Below are 18,513 nucleotides of genomic sequence, written 5' to 3' on the forward strand. Positions count from 1 at the left end.
TAATGATAATTTACAAAGAAATGAGATGTTTAAAGTATATTTGGGCTATTTTCTGTGTGTTTGTACATCTTGTACATTGTAAGCAAATTTGCCAATTCACCAAGTAGCATGATTTTTGCACACTATTTTTAAACGCAACTTCACATCATCATCTTACAACATGAACACTCACTTGTTTATGCAGCTGAAAGATTAGGGGATTTTAATGGTAGCATTATCGTTATATTTTCAAATATGGATTGTATTTGAAATATTCACATTTTAAATAGGGGTAGCAATATTCCTAGGAGGACTTTATTCAGTAAATCCTGCCTCCAAGACACATTTGCCTGCATACTCCTATTTTTTTTTTTTTAAATGTCATTGGTATTAGTGTGCTAGATTAACAAGGAGCATTAATAGTAGAATAAAATCAAGAAAAAGATGGGTAATATGAGTACCTCTAGTGTTACTGTGGGAGCAACATACATACTTGAAGAAATACTGTAGCCCTACAGAAAGCTCCATGTACAGTATAATATTTTTTTAAAATCTTCTTAATTGTCCTCTTGTACCACTCTAATCAGCACTGGGATAACGTGTGATTAGTGGGTTAAAGAAAATACCCTGGTATGAGGGTAAAAGCTGAAACAGCAGCTTTTACTTGAGGTCAGGCTGACAGAAGGAATCTGCGAATACTGTAGAACTACAACTCCAGCTCAGCAATGCCTCCTGCACACATTTTTACAGACTTGAAATCCATTTAGGAGATAAAGTCAGCACTCGGCAATGAGCAGATCCTGCATAAAGGTGAAAACTTGCACTGTCATCTTGCTGGGCCTAAGAGATGAATGTTACTTTGTCATATCCTTGAATAAGGAGAAGACTGTTTTAAATACAGCTGGAAGGAATGTCAGTAGCTCAGAAGGATCAGCCTTCTTGCAGACAGGCAAAAACAACTGCTGACAATTTAGAAGCAGGTTGAAAGAACTAGAAAATATGGCCCTATATGTATAAATAAATACATCTAACAGAAAGTACTCTAAAAATCTGTCTCTCCTCCCCTGACTGCCTGAAACTGTTCCTGTTTGTCCACTGCTATGCTTGACAACATTATTAATTGCCAAAACACTGTAAAGAATGCACCGAGTCAGGTGTTAATGAGATTTCATTGTTGCAGGAGGGAAAATACTTGGATCACAAGCTCTCACTTCACTTTGCCTTTTCTTATTTTCCAGCCGGAGCCTCACCAGTACTGGCACAGAGGAGCGTGAGGTGATCCTAGGCTCCTGCCAGATACAGAAACCCTCAGCTGAGAAGTGTCAAGAAGCCGTCTGCGTTGCCTCGGCTGGTGCAGCACACACACACCTGATCCGAAGGCTTGTTTGTGTTGGGCTTTCCTGAAATCCTCTTGGCGGTCTGTCGAGCTTATCCACTCCTGGGTTTGCCGCTGCCACTCTAGTGATGTTCTAGCTTGCCGGTCCAGGGAGCTCTTTGTTTCATCTACGTTGGGTGCATGCTGCCTCTCAAGAGAGCTTCCTTTCCTCTCTGCCGAGCCTCCGCGCTGGCCGGGGACTATTTGCTGCCTTAAACCCTGACCAGGGGGCGGGTCGGGTGGTGGTGGAAGATCTAAAAAATGTGAATAAGATTTAGATGAACTAATTTTTTAATTGAAACAGAAGGTCTATTTGATGCTGAAAAGAAAAGTCCCTTGCAAATGGCACGAATCACTTCACTTGCTGATTTTAAAAGGAGGAAATTTCAGTTAATCAGAAAAGTGTTTTTAACTTCCGTTAGCTTTTTATTCAGGTTACTGTGTTGCTAGCTCTTTCTAACTTCCACAAAAATCAATAGACTCTGAGTCCTGACTTACATTTCTAAGGATGGGATTTATTTTCTGTGGAATATACTTCAGCTGGCTCTTTCAGTAACAGCAAGCAATTAAGAAAGGCTATGAAAAACTGATCTGTGTCGGTTGATAATTTCCCCCCATCATACTGGAGTTTGCTTCCTCATCCCCATTTTTGGACTTCACTTTCCGCTTGAGGTTTAAACTCAAAATATAAATATACAACTTTATAAAAATTAATAAATTCCACAAAAATTTTGGGAAAAATTATTCAGAAAACCTACTGTGATTGAAAAAGCATCAACACATCTGTGAAAAATGCATGTTTAAATGGAACCACCAAACAACAGGTGAGCATTTTATTCAAGCACTATTTGAAAATTCAGACAAGAGCTAGAGTCTTCACAGTCAAGAGGATGGCCACTCTTAAGTTTAGCAGTCTAGCAAATATAACTAATCAAAATACAATTTCAGCTGAACACTGAAAGACGCTTGCCTGGTCTCTAACAACTTCTACCCTTTTCAAGTTTACCACCGGGACTACTAAAATGCTTGTAGAATTGAAGATCAAGCTTCTAATCACATTTGTGGAGGCAAAAGTACATTTTGTTTATTAGTCTTTGACCACAGGTAATTACAGAATCTGGATAGTTACAATTCTAAATGCAAGATTTTCATGTAAATGATATGATAGATATATAATAGTCCAGAAAAGTCCTCAACTTATTAAAAAAAAAAAAAATAGAAAAGGGAAGCACCTTTAGTATTGTAATGAAAACTTTCCCATATTGGATATTGATTTTATATGTAAAATACTTGTTGATAATTTTGGTTTTGGGCAATGCCTAACCCAAATAAATCTGTGCAGCCCCACTAACTTCACTAAACCTATGTTAGTTTACACTAGACAGGGTCTGTCCTGCTTTCTAGTCTTTCGTATCTTACAGTGTTGTGAAGATTTATCAAGGAAGAGAACCTGGCTCAATAACAGGCATGGAAAAGTAAACCTCTGCTTTGCCTGCAGGAAAGTCTGATGTCTATAACTCTAGTGAAATTGAAATTCATGTTATAAATTGCTGAGGAGGCCTTTGGAGGGAATTTATTTTGAAGTCTGTAATCCGGCTTTATATAACGCTACACAGACTTTTCTTCATGTTCTTGCTGTATAGAGGTGATATTCATACCTCATATATGGGGTAGAAGCTTCCAAATTTGCCGAGATGTCATTCCAGTCAACACTGTCTCTTACAGATAAATGAGGACATGTGGTTTATTTGTGTCTAAAAGGGAACGAAGTTTTATCTGATGTTGCTCCTGTACCTTTGTCCACAGCTGAAGAGCTGTACCGCAGATTAAGTTATCTATTTTCTGGCTAGAACAGCCTTATAATAATCTGTCATTGAGCTTGGTGTATGCTTTATGTTCAGCACTAGTTTACTTGAGAAATTTTTAGTTATGAATATAGATGTGACCTTTCTTGACAATGACTACACTTGAGTTACTGTAGGTGGAAGCAGGAGGGTATGGGAGCTTGCCAATGTTAAAATTGCTTTATAGTGTTGGCTTCCAAAATGGCATTTCTTATAATTGATTTTATTGCAATCATAACCAGTTAATGTACAGAACCACAACACTGGCATCTGCTTATGCAATCTGAAATAGAGATTACTGAAATTGTGATTTATAAGCACTTTATGGAAATGCATTGAATCCAATAAACACAGTCATAACATGGCATCTGACAATACAATTTTCGAAGATAAAATATTTACCATTCAATATAAACTAAATCTTAAAGTATCGTAGCAAAAAAAAAAAAGTTAAAATTATTGCAGTATTCTTAACGTATAATAGTATCCTTCTTCAGAAATTGCTGCCTAATAGTTGTTATTAATTAGATACTGAGAAAGAAAGAAGGTGTGTACTTAAACCGTACCGTGTGTTCTAGAGCTAGCTGCAACACCTGGAATTACTGTAGACTTATGCTGCTGATCTACCATTATTCTTGCTTTTATCCATTCACAAAATGGGCATAATGACTGCCTTATGCATAGAAGTGGAATGAAAAATCACGTTTGCAAAGTTCTTTGGGTGTTTTAGACCTGTGGGTGAGTTGAAATTAAAAATAAAATTTATCTTCTAATGAAGCTTCACACAATTCTAGAAGAATTACAGGTAGTATGTAATTAATGTAGGCTGGCTCCAGCCTGAGTACAGACTTACTGACCTGTGTTGGACATGTCTGAGAAGATCTGTAAGAATGGTTAGTAATTCTAGCCAACCATCTCCTGACTAAACCATTTGCTTTTTCACCTTCTTACACAGGTTGATTGTCACAGTAACACTTACCTTTCCTTTCTAATAAAAGAAGCTAGGAGAGAGCTTAATTTGTAAATGTGGCTTTTTATTTGCTCTACAACTTAAATCCTGCAGTGCAAATCTTCTGCCTTAGATAAATTACTAAATATGCTCTGTTATCTTGCCTGAGCATATATAAAGAACCCGTGTACGTGGAGTCATGAGTTTCTTTCTCCAGTGCTGCAGAGGGCCTCTCCTCTCCTCTCCTCTCCTCTCCTCTCCTCTCCTCTCCTCTCCTCTCCTCTCCTCTCCTCTCCTCTCCTCTCCTCTCCTCTCCTCTCCTCTCCTCTCCTCTCCTCTCCTCTCCTCTCCTCTCCTCTCCTCTCCTCTCCTCTCCTCTCCTCTCCTCTCCTCTCCTCTCCTCTCCTCTCCTCTCCTCTCCTCTCCTCTCCTCTCCTCTCCTCTCCTCTCCTCTCCTCTCCTCTCCTCTCCTCTCCTCTCCTCTCCTCTCCTCTCCTCTCCTCTCCTCTCCTCTCCTCTCCTCTCCTCTCCTCTCCTCTCCTCTCCTCTCCTCTCCTCTCCTCTCCTCTCCTCTCCTCTCCTCTCCTCTCCTCTCCTCTCCTCTCTCCCCTCTCCCCTCTCCCCTCTCCCCTCTCCCCTCTCCTCTCTCCTCTCTCCTCTCTCCTCTCTCCTCTCTCCTCTCCCTTCCCAGCCAAACATGTCCATATGTGACTGTGCACATGTCTCCACACACACTTGCAAGTATGCACATACATGATGGTTAATGGTTGGCATTTCGACTGCTAGTAAAGTGGTAACAGAGATCAGATGAGTTAGTAGTCTCAGTCCCTAGCAGGCAGACATTACCACATAGAGGCAAGCCAACTCATTCCACCATGTCAATAACTTCAGAGAAGTTTTGAATCTAGAAATTTAGGGACTTCAGAAGGATTTTCAGTGAGGATACCCAGAGTGGTATCACTGATTGTCACTGTACTTCCATCTAAATGACATATATCACAGAATCACAGAATCATCTAGGTTGGAAAAAACTTGAAGATCATCCAGTCCAACCATTAATCTAACACTGACCGTACCCAACTACACCATATCCCTCAGCGCTATGTCAACCCGACTCTTAAACACCTCCAGGGATGGGGACTCCATCACCTCCCTGGGCAGCCCATTCCAACACCTAACAACCTGTTCTGTAAAGAAATGCTTCCTAATATCCAGTCTAAGCCTTCCCTGGTGCAACTTGAGGCCATTCCCTCTTGTCCTATTGCTTATTACTTGGTTAAAGAGACTCATCCCCAGCTCTCTGCAACCTCCTTTCAGGTAATTGTAGAGGGCGATGAGGTCTCCCCTCAGCCTCCTTCTTCCAGGTCTTTCAGGTTACATTGAGCTAGTAACTTACTAGGCCAGTGGGATGTCATCCAGACCACCACTTGCAGCCTCTATGGCAGGATTATCAAACCTGCAAGGCAATTTCTAAGTGCACTGTTGGTCAGGTGATGGTCTTATTGATTTAGTAATGGAGGGATTGTGATTGAGAAGCTGTAGGACATCAGAGTGCCTGATAAGAGGCAGATGAATGTTCGGCCTGGGATTACTCCAGCCCTCCTTTAGAAGGCAGAGCATTGGCCAAATGATTCGGGCACCAGTCAAGCTTTGGCACAGCCTCTCATTATTAACTGGAAAAAGCAGCAAGTTACAGAACCTACAGGTATAAAGACATCCCTTTCTACCTGTGCCAGTGATTAGGTTTTCCTAGGGGTGATAATTACTGCAACATTTAATAAGACTCTGAACTACTTTCAGCATCAGAAGGTAAGCATTTTCTCCACAGTGATCTACCTTAGCAAAAATTGATTTGTAATACATGATAGGAAGTCAGTGGCAAAGCTAATAGAAGTCTTAAGTTCCAGTTCTCCTTTGTAACCCCTAACCATATTTCCCTTTTGCCTCCTCTTTGTTTTTATTAAACATCATGCTCAGCTAAGGAAGGGCTTTTAACTTCAGTCATGCAGTTACCATGCCACCACTCATATGACAGATTCCACTGTTTTACAATTCACAAATACATTGTTTCCAGGAAAACAAATTATTCCTTGAGCACTAGAACTAAAAAACCTCCCATTTGTTTTTTATGGTGGACTGTGAGCTCAGAATGAAGATTTTCATCATCTAAAGGATTCATAAAGTATTCTTCCTTTGCAGATTTGCTGTTGTTTCTGTGGTCTTTTAGGATGCAAAAGTTAAAAACCAAGTTGTACAGCAAGACAAATATGAAGACTCAATCTAGAGTCAGTCTCTAGAGGATTCTGACCTGCGACCGAAGAAAATGAAGAAGCAGGCTTTTAGGGGATTTGTGCGGATTGCTGTCAAAAGCAAGCATGAAGTTGTGCCCTCATAAGTTTACACAGTCTGGGACCTGTGTGCTATGTGTTAAGTATTATAGTTTCTTAGATCTTTTTCACTGTCCCACATGGTTACAGTTAGCAAGGAGGAAGTGCTCAGAACGTGTATGGGAAAGGGCAGAGAAAGGACATGGCTGGAGCTTACTTGGTCAACGAAAATTTAAAATGACAGATATCCAGTATGTGATGAGACTTAAACACAGGATGCTAGGACTCATGCAGCTTGGGAATTTGAAGACGACTGACAAACCAAGTATGTTCTCATATGACAAATCCAAGAGGAAGCAGTTGTAAGGGAATGGACTGGAGACATCTCAAAACCAGGAGAAAATGTATAGTGATGCTTCCCACTGAAATCAGGACAGCCCAGGGTTGAACAGACTGGCCTGGATTAAGGCTTAGAATTGCTGGATCTGTCCCAGATTTTTCTACTTGCTTTTTCTAACTGTAGCTTAAGCATAGTGGTATTGCCTCTCTTTTTAAAAAGTTCATTGCAATATTCCACACAAAGCATCCATCTACCATTTTTAATTTCTGTATACCAGAGGTTCCTAAATTCAGTTTGTTTACATACACACAGGTGGCAGCAGCAATCTTTAGCTTGTTTAATTGACAAATGTTCTTTTGCAAATTTAGCTATGACTCAGACTTGCTGCTACACTTTAATGACTTGTATTCAGTAAGAGTTGAAGTGGAAAAACTGTACAAATTGTTCCTGTGGTGAGACAGGATAGGAAAGGATCCTGTATAACTCCAGGACATTATAAATTTTTGGAACATATAGTAAGCACTTTAACTTGGTTTATAACAGAAAAATGTTAAGCTTATGTTGTCTGAAAGCTGTTATGGTTACTGTCTGTGTCTGAGAAGAGGATTGTTGAAGGAAATAGTATATCATTGACATTCTGACTCAAATATAGGAAAAAAACTCCAATAAGATTAGTATTTTATAAAGAATAAATAAAAGACAATAGGTGATTCCTGTTTTTAAATGAATCTTAAAATCTGATCTCTTTCACTAATTTAGAACAATGCCAGTTTTTATGATGGTCACTCCCCAAGGAGTCACACTTCCATCTGTCTCATGACCTGAAGTGGATTCCCATTAATTTTCCGGTACCCACATTATTGTTAAACATTTCTGTAGGAATAGTACTTAAAAGCAGAAAGATTACTGAGTGCACTAGAAACTCCCCTGTACACAGAATCAGTGACCCAAAAGGCTCACAGTTCAGGGTGACAGGATATGCCACGTAGAAGGATTGACTTAACATAAGCACAGAAAGAGTATTGCCAGCACCACAAGCGACACCCACGATTTCCAGTTACTATCCTCATAGACACATGCATTTAATGGATCTGCATAGCAGGGAGGCCTCCGGAATATATCCAGAAGGGGAGAGCATTAATGTTTAAACCAATTCAAATCCACAAGTGGAGTCTAAGCTACTTTAAGCTGCTTCCCCAAATAATATGGTAGTGAGGGTGAGCCATAGAGCATGAGATGTAATGGTAACCCATTTGGTGAAGACTTTCACTTCTGGAATCTGTTCTCCACCTTTGTGGTCTGACAAACAAGGAATCTGTCAGAGCATACTGCAAAATTGTATCTGTACACCTGATAACATGACTGAGACGAGAGCTCTGGTGGTTTTACTGGCCACAGTCCACCTTGCAAGCTATTAATATATTTTATACATGTACCTAGAGTAATAAATAGAACTTTATAAATAAAGCAAATTAAATATACTGTCTATCAAATCTATTTATTACATTACCTGTCCAAAGAATATAATGAAAAGAGTTGGACTTGATGATCTTTATGGATCCTTTAAAACCTGAGATATTCTATGATTCTCAGGTAATTTTTACTAGAACAAGGAGGATGTTTATACTAAAATCTAAAGTAATTTTTATTTTTACACCTTCCCTCCTTCCCCATACACTGCAAGATTTGTCAAGGTGTACATAAGGTTAGGAGATAGACTCACTGGCATCACACCCACTCCTGTGGTCCAGATAGTGTTATGAGAGCCCCTGAGGCAGGGGGAACATTCTAGCTCTCGGAATTGCCCCGCTTTGAACACTAAAAGAGAGGTCAGCATGAGGAAAGTGATCACGTCTCCATCTGCATGGCATTACAAATACCCTTAGTGGTTCCTTTAATGCTGTTTTTTCATTTGCCTGCTTCTCCCCTCTGATCGTTTCAACACCTACAGGGGCCAGGCTAGAGATCAGAAGAAATGAAGGGGAGGTAGCTACCTGGCCACCTTCCTATCCAGTCCCTCTCAAAGAGTAACAGGCAGCAATTGTGTCTTTTGCCAAACTCTAAAGGGGGTAGACAAAGCTAATGGAAGACTGAGCTGATCTTAGTCATCAGAAGAGCAGAATAACAGACATGCCTGATATTTCCAGATGGGAAGCAGTGGTCAGAGAGAAGTGGAGATGTCAAAGAGGGAAACAAAGTCACTGAGGTCAGTGGATGTCAGGAATGAAGCAGCATGGACAAGATGTGAGGCAGAATCATGAGAAAAGCGTGGCACATGTTGCTGTAGCTGTTGGGTGGCCAACAAAACCAGCACAAACCAAACAGAATGTTGTGGGACTGGCTCTACGCTTCTCCTTAGGAATCCATGGCATACTGCTACTGCTGGTGGTGGCTACTTTCATTTAATGTAAAATTACCCACAGGCTATTTTTTAATGTCAACTCACATGCAACGCAGTCATTTTTGGGTAAGATTTATACTGAGATCTGAGAAAACCCAAGAGATGCTAACATGTTCCGAGCTGAAACAAAGAAAGGCTCCTTGAAAACAGACTTAACCAAGCTCCACACTGCTAGCATTGCAATATTGCTCATGTGGCAACCTGGGGATCCCACTTCAGCAAAAAATATAATTCACCATAACATATATCCATTAAAAGGTTGTTCCATGCTCTCCCGTTCTGCACACCTGCTTGTTGCAGGTTATCATCAGGGACTTCACCACAACACTTACCGTCTGTTATTCCCTCCCTACGATGAGGCAAGGGGGGTTGGTCCAACCGTCCTCCCTTGTGTTTTTTAGTGGGCCTCGGCCTCTGACTCTGATTGACAGCTGCACTGGTGTTGCTGTCAGTAGAAAAAGGACTGCTCGGCCGAGGTCTCTGAGAGGAAGGATATGCTTTCCCTAAAAAGAAAGAGAAACCAGATGAAAAAATGTTATTGCCTTGAAATGGGCTGTTCTATTAATGTCTGTTCTGAAACATTAAATCTGATCTAATTCTCAGAGGCAAGGAAGTGTCCCCTCGAGGTACCCACTGATGACAACTGCTTTAAGACACACCACAAGTGAAGTGAGAAACTTGGCATTCTTTTGTCTTTAACTTTTATAATTAAAATCATTCCATCTGTTGTGATAAAACTACTGTATGCCATGTATCTCCTACCTGCTCTGTGTGCTGAACAGATGTGTCATAACAACTCCTCAGCCTTGAGCAGGGAAGGAAAACAGTTCTGCAATCATATCAAATTTATCTCCTCCTGCCTTCCACCTTCATGTTTGTCGACCCAGATTCTCATTTTAGGGGCTCCCATATGCGCTGCATATCTGGAGTAACTCCAGTGAGATAAACATAACTGATTTTGCAAACTATGTAGCAGTGTAGGTTTGTATACTTAAGGGCTCTCTTTCCTCAAATAAAAATAGGGGTATATTTAAATGCTAAAATTTTCCCGTTAATTTTCAGTATTTTTGAGCTAAAAAAACAGTGTATGCTGACTGAATTTATTCCTCAGATTTATATATATATAGGGAGAGACTAATCAAGCTACGTGATTTCTCTTAAAAAAATAATCTTTGATGCTCTTTTAAGGAGCAGATCATTAAAAGCATCATGCAGAAACCGTAGGAGCACAGTTCATTTACTACATTCATTTCCTCTTATTTTGGTATTTTTATTCAGTTAACTTAACTGGGCTTATTGTTTAATAATAACTGATGGAAACTAAAAAACACCATCTTTTACTTTCTTTTTTTCATCTGTATGTCATTCTTGCCAAGCATATTGGGGATGTTAACATTTTAATTCATTTAGAAGTGGTACTTAAAATTATTATTTGTTTTAATCCTATCTGCAGTGGAAAATGTATAAGCCAGTCAGAACTTCTGCTCTTTCAGTGCTACTGTAGGCCAAAATGGTGTAAGAGTTGATGGAAAGTGGCAAAATGGCTGTTTGTTATTTTTCTGGTCAACTGACCCCAAGCTAGTAAGGAGCTTTTTTATCTTCTGGTTAACTTAGACAAGGCTCTACTCTGCTATGAGTTATGTTTTCTAGTAAAACCTTTCAACAGATGCACTTACTTCTGACATGCCATCACATACAACCTGCTCTAGATAGGCCTGATCAGGAGTAATATGCTACCCACTACACTATTCAAAATATTCTCAGTGCAAAGAGGGCAGTGAAAAAAGTAGCCATAAACCCTCTATCATGGTGTCTCACATTAATACATACATGTTAGAATAACATCTCAGTATTTGACTCCAGAGATTTCCTGACTGTCTCAGGCTTGACCTTCTGCCTTCTGACTGATGTGCACCCTGAGGAGGACACTGCTCTTAGGCCAGCTTGTCTCCCAGCTGCATGCCACTGCCAGCTATTGGAGGTTACCACGTTTGAACCCCTCATGTGGACATGCCCTAACTCCCCTCTACCAAAATAAGCCCAGTTGAACTTAAATGGTATATGAAAAGTATGCCTTCACTAACCTCGCTCATTTTAACTGAAATGGGTTACAGAATGCCCACCCAAGCAGCTAATTCTGGAGCTGGGAGAAAGCAGTAATAAGCATTTGGGGAAGGCTGGAAATATTAACCTCTATAGCTGGCACAGCTGCAGCCAGACAAAGACTAGTGATCAATCCCTTGTTTCATAGATAAGGATAAACCAGCAGATGAACACAGACAAAATATTAAAATTTCATTTAAAAATAAAGACCACTAATGCAAAGAAATTCAGATATGAGCCTGAAATTCCATCCTAGCTCACAGCACATTGCACAGATGTTTGGCAAAAATAATCTCACAACATGCAAGTGCAACTAGTGAGTGCAGGATGAAGATTCTTCACACTTAATTCTTTTGACTAGAGAAATGTGATTATTCATTCAGAATGTTGGTTTGAAAAAGAAATAGACACCAAACATTCTCTCTTTTACCCCTCCATGAAAATGAGGGAAAATAAATAGCACTGACCTAAATCAGACATGGGGCAAACAGAAATGATGTGCAGGCTCCCAAAATACATTTTTTTAGTGCAGCTAATAACTGATTACAGCAGCTTGTATTTGTATGCAGCCCTTCCAGTAAGAACTGCTTAGCAGTGTCAGACTCTCTGTAGTAGATTTAGTGTATGTAAATGGAGACAAGGATGGATCCACTAATTCTTGATTTAATTCCCCAAGGGTGTTAAAAAGGAAAACTGTCTGAACTTCATTGCAAATCACACCATGCCTTCCAGAAACTGGAATTGAAGCGTCTGGCAGGAGAGACACCTTGCACCTGGATTTACCAAGTGCCTCTTACTCTTGGCAATCAGACACACCCACGTGAGGCTACCAAGTTGGACTTCTCCTTTACTATCAGTGAGAATATTTCACAGACGTTATGAATGGGTGAAAATAACTGTCCGGATTGCAAAGGAGTAAAGAGGCAGGACCTTCAGACTCCCTCCAGAGCAATGAACAGAAATAATACTGCTGCTTCTCCACTACAAGACAACGTTTTGTACAATGGGGGGTTTGCTGTGGTACAGCAGGTCCGTAATAGTAATTTGTGATTGATCCACACTGCCCTGGGAGGTATCACATCGTAATGAAACTGCAGTAAGCACTGGAAGAGTTACTTCCATTTGCTGACGTTTTTGTGAGGAAAAGAGAGGACGGCTGTTTGCCTACATGTGGGCTTTGTTTCCATTTTGCCTGTTGGCAAAGAGAGTAAGAAGGTAATAATCATAAAGTATCTAGCACAGCCATCGGATACTTTGTTGTACCCTAAACTAATAGTCTGTCCAAGGAATTACATGCAAGTACTCAGTTTAAGCATTTATGACCTCATTAAGTGAGAAAAATATAACTGATAAGAGAGCTCGCATCGTTTCATTGTACCTTCATTTTACACAGCTACGAAAATAAACTATATTTATTTAAAACTGTCTATGTGTTTGTGTGCCCATTTACTTTCGTTATGTGTGTGTTTGGGGTAGAAACTACTTCTCAATGGCCTGATACAAGTGCCATTAACTTTGGGTGAATCTTTGCAGTAGCTTTTACTGAGGCCAAGAACACCAGAAAAAAGGTTGGGAAGGATTTGCTCCTTTCATTCAAGACTGTTTAGGAGACTCTTCAAGCAAAACAGTGCATTTTAGTTTGGCCAAATGTGCCCATAGCAGATGCGTGAAGGTTCACAACAGTTTTTGTTTTGCCTTTTTTTTTTTTCAAATTATGACACAGATTTACTCAGTCAATTTTCCACTAGTGTAAGAAGCAAGTGAGGGTTTTTAAACTACTTTAACAGCGAAATAACTATCTTTTAAGGATGGTTATGTCTGATGAATGTCAATGGCAAAAGTCCCAGTGATTTGAGAAAAGCTGTATCTGTTCACCCTTTAGTTTGTTGGTGACATGGGTCTTTGCCATCAATTCTCTATTCCTAATGTTCCTAAAAGGCAATGTTTGCCATGAAGTCAGTGCATGTGGAAAGCCTGCAGTTTTCAGCCCTAACATGTGGAGACATTTCTCACAAATGCACACATTTTACTGAAGGATAGACTTTGTACCAGAGTAATAGTGAAAAAAATTTTAAATGATAGGAACATTATGGGACCTGTGGGCAGGAATTGGCTGAGAAAACATACCAAAAATATGACCCAAGTTCATACTTTGCTATTAGATTTGTGGATTTAAATAATTAGTTATTTTTGTATTTTGATAAGACTAAGCAAATGCAAATACATTATTTTTTCCAGAATATTTAAAAATCATTTTTAGTTATCTTTTTTTTTCTAGAAAGAAAACATATGGAGCTTTAAAAATATGAACTAAATTATGTTTACTTTTCATTAATTCAATTTAGAAGATTAGCTGTTTTCAAAAGCAATATCAGGTTACCTTTGTTACATTTAACTTGGCAGATTCAGTTGGTATAATTAAAATTAAATTTTATCAAAATATATTAACTTATTGAATTAAGTACTTTTTAAACCAGCTATTAATAACGCTTTTAAACAGTTTGTATTGTTAACAATAAAGGCACACTAATTCACCCCATGCTTAGAAAGACTTCACAGGAAAAACTTCACACTTTTGCAAGAAGAGATGCAACAGAAGAGCAGGGATGGAGATAATAGTTTAAACATGATGCTCATCATTGGAAATGTGAATTATTGTGAGGAGATTTTGCAAAAAATGAAATCATCAAAGATCATGGCAGAATTAGTGTTCTCTTCACTGCAATATTAAATAGAGCATATGTCAGTAGATCTATAGCAGAGTCAGCACAGAGGGAAACTGCAGAAGACTGAAGGTGCAGATTAAAAGCTTGTGCTAGTCGCAACTTCAAATCACTAAAAATGAAACATAATGCAAGATTACATTTAAAATATACTGATAAAAATATCTCCATCCACCTTATTCCATGCATGTTAGACGAGTGTGAGATGCAGGTTCACTGAAGAGAAGAGAAGAATAGGCAGAGACACCTTTCATGCAGAAAGCATCAACTTTGAGTCTACAAACCTGTTCTTGTCAGGCTGGTTCCATCCAGCCTAAAACCAGCTTTATCTGCTGCTGCAACCAGTGCTTGTGCAAAACTGCCGCTGGTAAAGATCGAGTCATCTGAGGAGCTACCTACACTAGATCTATGACTAGAAAAGTTACGGTCCTCATCAGACGCAGAACCCCATCCATTTACCATTGAACCTAAAAACAAATGTAGGGGTCTAGTGAGTTGTGTACATTTGATATTTTTTGATCATCTATAGCTTAAAGACCCACTTAATACGTCCTGTCTCAACAGGAAACCCAAAATTCATTTGACAGAGCTTGGTACAGAAGAGCAGTATTGATCTAAAGCTTAAAGACTCACTTAATACATCCTTTTATAACAGGAAAATCAAAGTTTATCTGAAAGAGATTGGCATAAAAGAGCACTATCAAAGCTAAGTGGGATCTCAGTCATAGCTTGTTCCATGTTGCTTTGATCCTGTAAACAAAATGATACATATTCTCAACAAATGTGAAGGCTCCAAAATAAAAATTCTTTTGAAAGTTAATAGATGGTCCCTGGGTTTGGAAGGAATGTGATTTTTTTTACTTGACTTATTATAACTCAGTATTGAGTTTGATATTTGCAAAACAAAGTCTTAATTTAGGATAGCAAAAGTGTAAGTCTCGGTAGATATGGCTGAAGTCAGACATGGGATTCAAGAGCTATCGTTAACAAGACTGGCATTTATGTAATTTTCACAATCAAAACCTCAAAATAGCTGAGCAATTTTAATGGCCTGAAGAAAGGTGACCTAAAGTGGCTCATTATAGTGTATTAAAGTTCCTTTTTTAAAACATTAGAAATAATTAACATTCAAGAGTAGAGCAAATATATGCTCAAATTTAATACTGAATCAGTCACTAAGCCAATGCTGGCCTCATGGTACCTTCTAGCTATTGATTACCACCAGTGCAGGAGAGGAGAGTGATAATAACATCATAAAAATATTGTCAGAAAACCAGATACCAGAAAAATCACATGAAAGAAATACAGAAATCTTGACATAACTAAAATGTAAAGAGCAAAATAGTGAAGGAAGGATTCATCTTATTTGCTCTTCATTTATATTTTCTTTTATTTTTCCAATGAATGAAGCATCAATCAGCTACCCAACATGGCAGTACAAAATATTTTCAAAAGCTATCACTCAATTTGGATTTTTTTCAAAGTGCAGAAATTCTGTTTCTTCTGTGGCTTCAGACAGAGTTGATGGTGTTCTGTACTTCTAAAAATCATGGGTAAATGTCACAGAGTAATTCTACACTGTGCAGTGGAGCAGGAGGCAAAGGAAACTTAGCTAGCACCAAGTATTCAGCTTTGCTCCAGGAACAGGGCAGCCATGCTAATTAATTACCAAGTCTAGCTGAGGTGCAGAGCTACAAGACTGCGTCTGGGACCTGAGCTGCTGCATGGCATTGCATGGTGCTGTGTAGACACAGAGTATTCTTCTGAGATAGTACAGGCATCTATCTCAAAATACCTGTAATCTGCTTTTTGAAAACAGTGGCATGCATATGTTGAAAAAAAAGCCCAGTGAACCCATGAGAATCTGCAGAGAACTGGTTTTTAAAGATATGAAGACACATGGAGACATACATCATGGTCCTGAGTGAACTATTCAGTTAGCACAGCTGAATTTATGTAAATGTACGTAAGATGTGTAGCAGTGTAAGTCATGTTCTTCAAAGCCTTCCTTTAATCCATGTCCAAGAAAATATTATTGTGTACAAAATTGGTAACTAGTAAATCAATAATGACCTGCTTATTAATACCAAATTGATAGGCTAATTAACTAATGGTGTCAAATATTAAAAACATCCTGCAAAAATAATCACGAGTACAATAAATGAATTCTGGAATTTAGTCAGTAGCACGCTGCACTACAAAGGCCAAGAACAATGGATCATTTTGTGATGCTGCAGTGACCAAACCTTTTAATGTCAGCAAAGTGGCAGGCTATAATAACAGAAGTCCATGCATTCCTAAGATACAAAAAAAGAAACTGAAGAGGTCTATGGAGGTCTGACAGGCAGAAAGTGTGTTAAGTGCAACAGAGAGTGACAGAGTTTGATTCTGCTTGCCAAAAGCACACATAAAATTGTAATTTTCCAGACTTGAACTGATGCGGACAGATGTAAGGAAGTCTAGATAACAGCAAGGGAAAGCTAAAACTGAATTTCCTCTGAGTTTCTGAACTAATAATCAAAGTGCGATAGGACATTATAGAGACTGGAGAGTAAAAAGGCTTAGCAACAGTTATTGATGATGTATGAAAAGAGATTCTACAGATAAAACACTTCATGAAGATGTAAGAAAATGAAATGCTATAGCTGAGAACATTTTCAAACAATCACTTATCGACATATTCTGCAAAATATGTAAGCACAAGCTGAAACATAAAAATATAACTAGACCTACAGATATCAAAGGACAATACTCCGGTGCTAAAAATTTAATGTGTATCTCGTTAGTTTCAGGGCCCAAGGGTTTTGTATGACACATTCTACTCTTTACATAGAGACATATAAAAACATGTACTGTACAGAAAGGTATGGTTTTCAGTATCATAGGCACAGGACTACGGAAGTTTTAAAGGCACCTAGGTTTGAATTTCCATTTGCTCACATTGCTGTGTCCATTTGCTAACCAGTCACTCAGCTATTACACATACATAATACATACAATAATTTGGATGGGATGCTTTCAGGGTATGTCTAGGAACAGTTGCTATTTTCCGTCCAGTCTTTGAAGGGCTAGACTGAAGTTCATGCAGTCCAAAAAAATGATTCATGTTTTAAGTATGAAATATACTAAAAATCTGCAAAAGCCCATAATGCTCTCTCCAATGTGTGTGCATGCACCTATCATTCTACATGCTCATAGACATATCAGGTTTTCCTAAAAATAGCTGAATTTTCATTACCAGTAGAGTGCTGTTATCAGACTGCCAATTTTTCAGGTTAACCCTATAGGAAAGCCCTCTTCCTGAACTCCTCTGCATTTCCATGGACAGCAAGCATTAGCAAGGCTAGGAATAGCGCACTCTGCTCATGGATCACTTCCTCTCCTCCTCTCCTCCAGCAGCTGTGTTAGGGGGGACCACCTGTCAGCCTGGAAGCGTAGCTCAATTCTCACAGGGACGTGAGCTTTACTGGGATGTCAACATAGTTGACAACAAAAGCAAACAATGACCCCAACTGGAGTACTGCATCCAGTTCTGGGGTCCTCAGCACAAAAAAAGACATGGACCTGTTAGAGCGGGTCCAGATGAGGGCCACAAAAATGGTCAGAGGGCTGGAACACCTCTCCTGTGAAGAAAGGCTGAGAGACTTGAGGTTGTTCAGCCTTCAGAAGAGAAGGCTCTGGGGAGACCTTACTGCAGCCTTTCAATGTATAAAGGGGGCTTATAAGAAAGATGGAGAAAGACTTTTTACCAAGGCCTGTAGTGACAAGACAAGGGGCAACGGTTTTAAACTGAAAGAGGGTAGGTTTAGATTGTATATAAGGAAGAAGTTTTTTACAATGAGGGTGATGAGGCACTGGAACAGGCTGACCAGAGAAGTTGTGCATACTCCATTATTGGAAGTGTTCAAAGTGAGGTTGGATGGGGCTTTTAGCAACCTAGTCTAATGAAAGATGTCCCTGACCATGGCAGAGGGGTTGGAACTAGATGATCTTTAAAGGTCCCTCCCAACCCAAACCATTCTATGATTCTGTGATACTTCTGGTTGCTGGAAGCAGAGGCAAAATTCTTTATAACTGCTGAAGTCAGCAAGTTACCATGAGACATATACAGCACCAACAGCTGTATGTGACCAGGTAGCTAAAGGTGAAATCTCTACATCATTTCTACTGCTTCCTGAGCTATTCAGCTACCCTGCAGAAACATTTTTTCCCCACCAAAACTTGCAGCTGTAAAACCCCAGCTTGCTTTGCCCTCCAGAAGTGCAGACATTGCCCAGAAGGCATGGGAGTGCTGGAGCTCAGCCCGGGCACCTCAGGTCACCATGCAGCTCCGTTAACATAGCACACATGGTGACTTCTTGTTTAAAGGCATCCACTGGCCTCTTCTTTTCCAAATCAGATGCACATTTGTTTCTCTCTGAATAAAAACAGAATAAGAGATGCTGACATCCCTTTCAGATCAGCTGTTCATT

At 39.4% G+C, this 18,513-nt stretch overlaps 1 protein-coding gene across 9 annotated transcripts in view; it reads right to left on the minus strand.

The window, feature by feature from the left end:
• The window catches only part of ROBO2 (roundabout guidance receptor 2), a 474,011-nt gene that overhangs the window by 11,144 nt on the left and 444,354 nt on the right, over nucleotides 1-18,513 (minus strand). For 3 of the 9 annotated variants that reach the window (XM_074857910.1, XM_074857909.1, XM_074857908.1), the window contains 3 exons: nucleotides 14,326-14,508; nucleotides 9,548-9,718; nucleotides 1,348-1,608 (listed from right to left, as the gene is read on the minus strand). In XM_074857910.1, coding sequence (XP_074714011.1) covers nucleotides 1,348-1,608; nucleotides 9,548-9,718; nucleotides 14,326-14,508 — 615 coding nt within the window. The remainder of the gene's footprint in view (nucleotides 1-1,347; nucleotides 1,609-9,547; nucleotides 9,719-14,325; nucleotides 14,509-18,513) is intronic. The other 6 variants (XM_074857925.1, XM_074857911.1, XM_074857932.1 and 3 more) reach the window with 3 other exon arrangements.

Source organism: Strix uralensis, chromosome 2, assembly GCF_047716275.1.
Source record: "Strix uralensis isolate ZFMK-TIS-50842 chromosome 2, bStrUra1, whole genome shotgun sequence".
NCBI classification, from domain to species: Eukaryota; Metazoa; Chordata; class Aves; order Strigiformes; family Strigidae; genus Strix; species Strix uralensis.